The 9923-nt window shown below is 40.0% G+C and overlaps 2 protein-coding genes across 3 annotated transcripts; both read left to right on the top strand.

Annotated features, from left to right (window-relative positions):
• The first annotated feature begins 1645 nt into the window (after positions 1-1645).
• ttc32 (tetratricopeptide repeat domain 32) lies at positions 1646-3552 on the top strand. Its single transcript, XM_046373548.1, has 3 exons — positions 1646-1817; positions 1978-2144; positions 2744-3552. Exons 1-3 carry the CDS (start codon positions 1702-1704, stop codon positions 2869-2871), a joined length of 411 nt encoding a protein of 136 aa, XP_046229504.1. The 5' UTR covers positions 1646-1701; the 3' UTR covers positions 2872-3552.
• A 133-nt stretch (positions 3553-3685) lies between these two features.
• Positions 3686-8490, top strand: LOC124050741. 2 transcript variants are annotated; one of them, XM_046373546.1, is made up of 21 exons: positions 3686-3842; positions 3915-3991; positions 4063-4158; positions 4252-4376; positions 4488-4631; positions 4711-4797; positions 4913-5077; positions 5149-5245; positions 5335-5552; positions 5638-5794; positions 5891-6102; positions 6190-6307; positions 6441-6640; positions 6703-6817; positions 6895-7064; positions 7164-7252; positions 7347-7477; positions 7565-7754; positions 7947-8088; positions 8171-8303; positions 8391-8490. In XM_046373546.1, exons 1-21 carry the CDS (start codon positions 3823-3825, stop codon positions 8486-8488), a joined length of 2784 nt encoding a protein of 927 aa, XP_046229502.1. In that variant the 5' UTR covers positions 3686-3822; the 3' UTR covers positions 8489-8490. The 2 variants fall into 2 exon arrangements, with proteins under 2 accessions (XP_046229502.1, XP_046229503.1); XM_046373547.1 differs by lacking the exon at positions 3915-3991 and having other exon boundaries at positions 3699-3842; positions 4047-4158.
• The last annotated feature ends 1433 nt before the right edge of the window (positions 8491-9923 follow it).

Genomic DNA, 9923 nt, shown 5'->3' with positions numbered 1-9923 from the left:
TGTGCTTCTGGATGAACATGTGTGATGGATGTTTGTCTCAGCCCAAAGTGGACTTTGATACTCTGTGTTAACTCTCTCAGCAAACAGCAACATTTAGGGCACAAGAAGAAGTGCCAGTTCCCGGAGCTGCTGAACATAACAAACTTTGCCTCAGGTGCACAGGTTGCCCTTGCCAACATAAACCTTTTGAGACTTTCCATAGCTATAAGGAGATTTAAAGTGGCCTCAAATGAACAATTCTGATCTCTAAGGACTAATAAAGTGCGACCAGGTCATTTTGTCACATTTAAATGCATGAAAAAGAACTTGAGTCTTGTTATTTGGTGTACTTCCTCATATTTTATGTAGTTTGTGACTTTCTGAATGTTTTGGGATGAGGAAACTCCTTCAATAATGCGATGTAATGACCTATAGCTATCCAAAGGTTGTATGTTATTGTCATTTTCTCTCCAGTGTCAACAGCCAGTGGCCTACATCTTCTTCCGCTGGGTCATGTTCTCCATTTGATCTGTTTCAACTCATCCACAGTCTGGAGATAAATGGGCTGAAAAAGGGAAGAGCATGCCTGGCTAGTGACCTCTACTTCCTTAAGGTGTCATTTTTCACCAAGACAGCTGACTTCTTCACCTGGGAGTTCGTCTGAGAATTTCTCACTAGTTTGCTTATGGGTTACCTTCTTGCTGTGTCTTTATTATGGCAGATAACAGGTCTGAGTCTGTCATGGTTGCATAAAGATGAAAAACATTTTGATTATTATTAGAATAATATAATTCCTCATATTAAGCTACTGCCTGGATTTTACCTTTAAAATGTTATGCCTTGAACTTGTATTTCTCACACCTGTAGTCCTTGCCTTGATGATGCCTTCTTTTAATTAGATCAAGATCTTCTTTTTTAATGAGAGTCAAGTCTGCCACCTGCTGTTACAAAAGAAACTTTGGTTTTAAACCTCAGATTTATTTATACACCTATTGTTTAGTGTAGTCTGGATTCCAAGCACATTACACAGTATATACACATAGAGATGAAAATGGCAGGTACAAATTGCTCCCCGGGTGACCTGACAATGGCAGCCCACTGCTCTTGTGTGTTTCACCGCATGTTGCATGTGTGTGTTCAATCAGTAATGGGTTAAATGCAGAGAAAAATTTCGGTGTATGTAAAAAATATAAATAAAATAAATTAAAGTTTAAGTTTGCAAATAATTACTGAGAGCATAAGGTGCAAGTTATTATTTGATGAGAAACATGCAGAGAGAAATACCTCATTATATGCCTCTGCAGAGAAAGGGGCTTTTATGTTTTGCTATTTTACAAATGTTAAGCATAGAAGTATAGTAGATTACACATAATACAGAGGAAGTAGGAGTTAATGATAAGTAGATTCAGTTGGTAGAAGACTTCATATAATGAAACAGAACGTCATATTACGTGTGTGAAAGTGATGTTATATGACATGCAACTAAAAAATGTGTAATTTCTTAATATTTATTATTATATTCATTATTATATGATTATTATATGGGACTAATAAAGGATTATCTTGTCTTATTATTATGTCCTCTACGTGTATTCATTTTAGTGTAGTGACAGGAAGCCCCGCCCACTCGAGCCGCAGTAACACGCGATTGGACGTTCTCTTGAGTGACCTCACATGCGCAGTTGAAGAACAGCACAAACAAACCTTCACAGAATTGCACCCATGGAGGAAGATAATTCTCAAGAACTTCAACATGCTCACTCAGAGTTTAAACGGCAGAATTTCAAACAAGCGGAGGAACTGTACACAAACTTCATCTCCTCCTGCTTACAGTCCAGGTAGTGTTCGTATTTTATGTAGAAGCAAACTAGTGTTACGCCATATTGTGTTACCCGTCGAATTCATTGTCGGGTTTTTGGCTAACTACGCTAATGTAGCTCTCTTCGATGCCTTTTAATTGTTATACCATAGATCTATAAAAGTGTCATATTTCCACAGGGGTTGTGTGGCTAGTAATTTAGCCACTGCTTATAACAACCGCGGACAAATAAAGTATCTCCGGGTGGATTTTCATGAAGCAGTTGATGACTACACTTCGGCAATACAGGCTGATAGCCAGTTTGAAATACCTTTCTACAACAGAGGGCTCGTTCACTATAGACTGGGTAAGGACACTGTTTTGTCAAAAGTACTGTAGAAAGACTCTGTAAACAGCTGTCTGTCACCTTCAAGCCTGAAAGCGCCTAATGTCTTCAGATGTAAGATGTGTAGAGGTTTCTATAGAAGTTTTCTATCAAACACACCAGACAGTCGTCCGTAATCTTCCCTGTGACACCCTGGACAATGAGACTGGTCAGTCAGCCAGTGAAAAAACATTGGCTCAGTGTTTGTTTTGTGAAATTAAAACATGAGCGTGTTATGAGCATTAAAAGAGCCAAGCTTCCTTAACAAATGTGCCTTTTTTCACAAGCCTCCTGTTGGTCCTTTTTGCACAATATTTCTTTTTTTGGTTTCAGTTTCTTAGCCTGTGTAGCTGCCCACACAGTTTAACCGCTGTCTTTTAATATTGATTTAATCAATCATTGATTAGGCTGGATGCTTCTGTATACAAGTAGGTCATTCTCAAGACACTAGATGGAGCTGTGGCTTCGCTTGTACTCATGCTGCTCAGAAAACCCAAGTGCTGACTCTAATAACGATGTTTGTTTGGCAACACATTAAAAATCGTGAACTAAAACATTTTTTTATTATTATTATCTTACAGGATTTTTTGATGATGCCAAGAGTGACTTCCAGCAAGCATTAAAACTCAATCCAGACTTTGAAGATGCCAAATTGAGTCTGCAACAGACAATTCAGGACCAGCAGCACAAGATAAACAGGGGATACTGACGAGCTCATACAGTACAGAGTATATGTTTTATACATCCTAAAAATTGGGGATTAAAGAAAACGTGCTTTCTGTCATGTGTTGGCAGTTCACCTTAATTTCTATGAAGCCTTTGTGTAACAAATTAAGATGTCATTATTTAGTCTAAAGATGAACAGTTTTGTTTTCTAAAGATGTCAACATGAAGATGAATCTAAAATGAAATACAAATATCATTAAAACAGTCTGCACAAGTAATGCTGTCGCTGAAAAATCACACTGGGTCTGGCATGACACTTATCTGTATTTTTTGTTGAGCAGAGCAATAACAATTCATTTTCTTTACTGACTCAAAAATTGTAACAGCCTTATAAAATTAAAGTACATTAGTCTGTCAGTGGCCTGGGTGGACTGATTGACCCAGGTGCACCAGAGAAAACGATGAGCTTGGCTTTTACAATCATTAATGAAGCCAGTGGGATGAAGTTTGTGATTATAAATAAGTTAAGTATTTAAATACTTAAATTATAAGGAAGCTCTCAGCTGTGAATGCATCTTAAACTGAAGCTCAGTTTTAAGGTGATAAATGGATAAAGGAAAGGTACTTAGAGTTGTTTTTTAGTATGGATTACTTTGAAAAAACATTTCTAATTTCAAGCAAAGTTGTATATGTTTGTAATCAGTGAATAAATTATTTTTATTACTCAACTGACTAATGTGTATTTATTATTTTGTGCATAACATTTCAGTCTTTCCATACAGAAACTGTGTCTGAGGTGGGTGCGGAGTCACTCATGTGCTGCACCTGTGCATTGTGATTAACTGAAACATAAAACAGCTGGTGATACCTGAGTAAGGCAGTCAGCCCTTTCACTTCAGAGTTGGATTGTTGGCTGGGGCTTGTTGGGGTTTCAGTGCCGAGTTCTGATAGTGATTAGATTTTTTTTCTTGTTTGGCTGCACTCACACTGCAACATGCAGGGGTTTGAGAACATGTAAGTTCTTTTTTTTCTTAGTATGTGCTAGCTGCCTGTGTTAATGTTTCTAAATTGTGTTTTTTGTTGAAGTTTGTTATGGAACTTAATGGCTGCAGTAATCATCTTGGGTCAAGCAAGGCCAAATATGAAGCTCAATTCGCCATCAAGTAAGCCACTGTTGACTTGAAATCACTTTCATACCACAGTCTACTTTCTCATAAGCCTTTCCTTTAAACAGGCAGTGGTTTAAGGTCGGACTGTGTGGGTAATCAAATGAGGCTGTCGCTGGACAAGGCTTTAGCATTGGGGAACCAACTCGAGGTGGAAGCCATCAGTGAGTACAAAGTCTGCTAATGATGAGCAGCTTTGGGTTATTACTAGCAGAAATTATCCAAGTCATGTATGTCCTTTTTCCCTCTGTCCCCAGATGGCAGCCAGCACATTGTGTTGACACCCAGCTTGGCTGCTCAGTGTGGATACAGCATGGAGTCTGACCCGTGGGGTAACACCCGAATCTACACGTCCCTGATGGCCTGCTATGTGGACAACAAAGTACGCTAAATTGAAATTATTTATTTTATTTTATTTTGCTTTTTCCACTGATAAAGCACTTGGTATGGTTCATGAACCATCATGAATTTCTTTTTGTGCATTCGCTTGTAGGAGGATACAACATTTAATATTGGCCTGAGACTCAAAATGTACAGCCAGAGACCATCAGATATAGTTAGTCACAATGTGATGCAGACATGCAGCTATACTCGGTGGGCCTCTCGAGAGATTCTGTGCGACAGGAACTACATGGAAGTAGGTCACTTTACATTTGTTCTGCCATCTAGTGTTTGTGTGGTCATGAAAATATAACCAGTATTTTCTTGTGTTTTAGGTGTCAAACTATATGGCTTTACCTGATGCACAAGCTGAAGCTAAGGGGCAGTCTTGGGAAGACAGCTCAAAGAATGTCACTCCTGATGTATGTTAATTTTCATTATTACTACAGTTGACCTTATGTCAGCCTGCAACATTTGGCCTGCCCTTCAATAGAAGAAATGACAAGGGTCAAGTTTCTTTCCTCCCCTTCCCTTTAGGTGTCTGGTGCAGCACATGGTATCTGGAAGTTGACGTTTTACACTCCAGAACCAGTGTCCATGGTGCTGAGGGAGGCTGAACAAGCTGGCTATGGTGCCATGTCTACGTCAAATCGTCTGGTTATGCGAAGCCCGTACAATACAGCAGAGACCTATTCGGAGGATGTAAGCATCAAGCACCCATTCTCAAGTGTTTGTCTTTTCTTCCTTGTAAATGACATTAAGTCCTCTTCTAGGTGGCTGGAGTCCCCATGGAAGTCTTCAGGGTGAGTGTTTACTACAAGGCACCACAAGGTCTGAGTGTGGTGAACTTGGCAGCTGCTTGTCCCACAGGTGAATCTTAAATCTATGGCTTGCACAAGAAATACAACTATTACGGTAAGTTGTTTCAGTTAAGTCAACAGCTGCTTTTTCACCAACAGGTGGTGTCCTCTTCACTGAGGATGTAATCTCTTGGCATGTACCTCGTCGTGTGACACCTCTGCTAGATGACAGCTTTAAAATCGCAGAAATGCACATGGGCATCAATGGGCAGAGGCTAGATAAATCACAGATGGCCACACAGGGGTACACACTAGCTACCACAGACTTTCACATCGTCCTCGAGATCCCAGTTGGCTCGCCTGATGGTTACTACAAGGTTGGAAAGTCTCTAGATTTCATATGCAAGACTCTGGTCACTGGTCCATTTGCATGTTTTATTAAAATGCCATGAATAATTGCAGAGCCATGCCCCAGATTATCAGTACCACATCACGTACACTGTGGAGCCCATGCTTGAGGTACTGTGGAGGGCAGATAACACCCAAGAGAACACCAGATACAAGATTTTGTTTCCCATTACTACCCCTCTGATGCCTCGACCTCCCCACATCCAAGACGGTAAGATCCACTTTCTGATTTTTATTTTTTTTTTTTTTTTAAACTGTAGGAAATTCAGCTTTGTGGAAAAGCTGTAAACCTGCCACTGTCTCTCAGATACCGTCTCAGAGGACCGGGTGTTCAGTGTTCACCTGGGGACCTTCCTTCATGATGTGGAGTTAAAGAACATCACCTTCTCCACTGAGGTTCTCACTGTTGAGGAGTGCAGTGCCAGAGGCTTCACTGTCCAGGAGCAAAGGCTCCCCAGTGGAACCAAGAGCTTCTCTCTGCAAGTGCCTTTTGATGCTGACGTTGTCCTGACACAACATGTATGTGAACTGATTATGTATGCATAATGTCACTCCATATCAGCTGAAGTGTTTTCACTGGTATGATTGAACTTTTTATATCTGCAGAATTTTGAACATTTGGTTACAGCCTACTTCCTCCATCTGATCTTTGGGTTTATCATCCTGCCTGAGGAGACTCCATTCGCCCACCCAGTGGAATTGCAAGCGTTCCTGCAGGATGGTGGTGAGACCATCTTGATTCAATGCTTTGCTGTTGACAATACCTTCATGTAACATGAAATGAAAACCACCCACAGCTACTTCATTTACAGAAAAAGCTATGCAGCCAAATGGTTAATGCATTATCCTGCTTTTAGTGCCACCCAAGATCACTGGCACCTGTGATGAGAACTGGTTTTACATTGATGTGAAATACGGGAGTCCCAGCATCAATTTCAAGATCACAGTTGGACTTCGAGAGCTGACACCTGAGCTGGCTGAGGGCTACAATTTCCAAGAAAACAGTACACACTTCAGCCTCACGGTGCCATACAATGCCATGGACTCGGCCTTTGAGGTATGTTAAGAAACTGCAAACCATAAAGTACCTGCAATGGATAACTTAATTTTGTTTTACAGCTTATTACCTCAGATTCGGTCAGAGCCAGACTTGACCTGATTTTGTCTGACCCCATCAACAACTGGGTGGTGGCTGATCTCTACCTGGCTTGCAGCTTCCCCTTGATGACAACTAGTAAGATGTAAAACCTAAAATTCCTGCTGCATGGGTTCTAGGACATGTTGTTGATTCATTGCATCTTCAACCTTCAGAGTGCTATTCCAATGGAACAATGACTGCTTTGGCTGTAAAGGTGGAATCGGTGCCAAATCTCATCCCAAATTTGCTGACGTTGAAGGACAAGTCCTGCAAACCAGTGTTCAGTGACGAACGCTTTGCATACTTCTCTTTTAGTGTTGATTCCTGTGGGACCACTAGAACGGTAATCTCAAAGTCGCCTTCTTTCTAGAAAGTAAAGTGCCTTTGTTTAAATGTTATAATGAACTTTTTTTATTATTTATTTATTTTTTTTTTTTTTTAGTTCTTTGACCACTACATGCTATATGAAAATGAGATAGGTCTAGATTACAATGATGGAGCAGCTTATAAATCAACTGATCCTGATTACAGGTAGGAAGACTGTTGGAACTTCTATTCTGATGTACCATCTGTTAAGTGTTTTGAAGTTGGCTGCAATTCTAATGTGGTTTTATTTCTTTTGTAGGCAAACCATTTCCTGCTACTATGTGGTCAATGACACTCAGACTGTTGCTTTCAGCTATAAACCACGAAGTGTTGAACCCACAGCAGAGATTGGTTCAGGACAGCTGGTAGTGCAAATGCAGTTGGCTCAGGGTGAGATTCCATTTTACAAAATGGACATCCCTTATCTTGCTGCTGCATAGAAAATGCATTAACACACATTTAATGGGTCTCTTGCAGATTCATTGTATGAAGTCTTCTACCAAGCAGAAGATTATCCAGTAGTGCAATATCTGAGGCAGCCGCTGTACTTTGAGGTGGAGCTGATGCATTCTGCTGACCCACAGTTGGAACTCATCTTAGAGAACTGTTGGGCAACCCTTCATGAAGACAGAACATCTATGCCCAGCTGGGACATCATTGTGGATGGGTAGTGCAGTTTTGTTTTTTGTTTTTGTTTTTTTTAAAATACAATACTGCAAGTAATCTCAAAATTCAGCTTTACTTTCATCACTGAAATGGCTGGGGGGGGGGGGTTAATTTGTATACACCGTTCAATGGAATTTTGATATACACCAGTCACATTATGTCTAAAGGCTGTGTTTTTTAATTCCTTCACTAGCTGTGAGAACCTCGATGACAGCTATGTGACGATGTTCCATCCTGTCCAAAGTGACACCAGGGTGGCAATTCCATCACATGTCAAACGCTTCTCTGTAAAGATGTTCACCTTCACCAAAGACAAAGAGGTTCTGAAGGATGAGGTAAAAGACTTGGACATCCAAATGAGGCTTCTGTTGGTCATTGGTGCATGTAACCTTGCATAGTAAATCCTTCTCTGTCCAGATTTATGTCCACTGTGATGCAGTGATTTGTGACACAAACAGCCAGGCAGACCCAGCCTGCAGAGGCCAGTGTGTCCATCCTACAGGCATGAGTATCGCCAGAAATCAAGCTATAAAGGGAGGAATAAAAAGAGGTAAGCAACCAAATGTTAAACTATGGACTTGATCTTCTATTAACTATAATTATATGTGCTGTTGGTGATCTATAATTTTGTCTCTAGGCCAAAGTAGTTCAGACTCCACTCACCAAAGGCAGCTCTCATCTGGTCCAATTCTTCAGTTAAACAGTCTGAAACCTCTGAATAAACAGTTTTCTTAAAATTCCTTGTCCTTCCTGTTTCAAGCTTGGAAGAATTCCTTGTTTGTTTGTCCCACCCCCACCCAACCTGCATTGGTCATGCTGTATAGTTAACTGCAGTGAAACTGGAGCTCCTGTTCCTCTTTGGGATAGCTGTTGTAAGTTGGCCACATTGGTAATCCTGGCTAGAGTTGTGGTTAGTTCCCTTAAAGAAACCTTGACATACACCACCTTCATGAGCTGCCATACAGTTTTTGTTTTTTTTTTTTTTTTTTTTTTAAACTGACCTTGTGATTAAATACTTAATTGATCCCAAAGGAAGTTTAGGGTATAGTGAGACCACCAATGCAAAATGAATACTTTAAGTGAACTAAAAGGTGTAAAACCGACAATATATAAAACCAAGTAACATCAAACTAAAACCCTGAGGAAAAGGTTAAGGCAGGAACTCAAGTGGCCTCCTGAGCTGGAAGTGCTGTTGCTCAGACACAGTACAATGAATGCAATGGAAGTGGTATAGTGCATTGCCAGTAAATGATGACCAGTGCATGCATCAGATCCTATGGAAAAAGTTGTATGCAGACTGAATATAAAGAAATTCAATATTAAAAGCTGAAATGGGCACAATGTGAATACCTGGCAGGATTGCAGAATCTCCTGTATTTTGGACTTGCAGCTTCAAAAGAAGTGTTTTTCTCAGTTCATGCTAATGATATCAGCTGGGCAGATGGTTATGTTGCCAGATAGCCACCTCCACCCACAAAACAATGTTGAATGGAATTTCACTGGCCATGCTCACAGAATTCAATTTGGAAACAAACTCTTCCAGAAACATCTGTTACTGTGGATAAGCAAGATTTCTCAGAACGGCTTCCTACCAGAAATCCTTCATTAAAAATTGATCAACTGATAAAATTGATACACTAGAATCCAGAATAATGGGATGCACTTGTCACTAAATACTGTATATGAAACTGATGTCAGCATTGTGTAGACTGATAAAATGCACATCCGTTTGCTAACCTTCATAGGAACATTTGTGTGTTGTCAGTCTAAAGTTGTAGCTCCATAAGGCTCTTATCATGTATCACCAGGAGCAGGTTCATCAATTGTCATGTTCACATGTAAAAAAAAAAAAAAAAAAAAAAAAAGTAGATACTGTGTATTACATTTAAAGTTAACATTTAATATGCTTCACTTTAGTTGTGTAAGATCAATAAAACTAGAACTAAACCACTGTACATATTTTGCATGCTATCAGATAGTATAATTAATTTCATTTGTGCCTCAGTCAAGTCTTAACTGAAAGGGGAAGTAAGAACAAACATACAGTGTAGGCTCCACCCCATAGAACCTTTGGAAATACATTAGTACTCGTTTCCTGCCTCAGGATGTCTTGTGCAGCATCACACATTTGGACCACACACATTTTTTAAAGCAGCTAAAGCTTTACATG

This window comes from Scatophagus argus, chromosome 19 (assembly GCF_020382885.2).
Source record: "Scatophagus argus isolate fScaArg1 chromosome 19, fScaArg1.pri, whole genome shotgun sequence".
Classification (NCBI taxonomy): Eukaryota; Metazoa; Chordata; class Actinopteri; family Scatophagidae; genus Scatophagus; species Scatophagus argus.
The sequence above is the reverse complement of the archived record's forward strand: the minus strand, read 5'-3'. Positions and strand labels throughout refer to the sequence as shown.

Coding starts and splice junctions, on each gene's coding strand:
- ttc32 (XM_046373548.1), top strand. CDS start 1,702: ATGGAGGAAGATAATTCTCAAGAACTTCAACATGCTCACTCAGAGTTT. Junction 1,818..1,977: donor TCCTCCTGCTTACAGTCCAG/GTAGTGTTCGTA, acceptor ATATTTCCACAG/GGGTTGTGTGGCTAGTAATT. Junction 2,145..2,743: donor GCTCGTTCACTATAGACTGG/GTAAGGACACTG, acceptor ATTATCTTACAG/GATTTTTTGATGATGCCAAG.
- LOC124050741 (XM_046373546.1), top strand. CDS start 3,823: ATGCAGGGGTTTGAGAACAT. Junction 6,641..6,702: donor CCATGGACTCGGCCTTTGAG/GTATGTTAAGAA, acceptor TTTGTTTTACAG/CTTATTACCTCAGATTCGGT. Junction 7,253..7,346: donor TCAACTGATCCTGATTACAG/GTAGGAAGACTG, acceptor TTTCTTTTGTAG/GCAAACCATTTCCTGCTACT.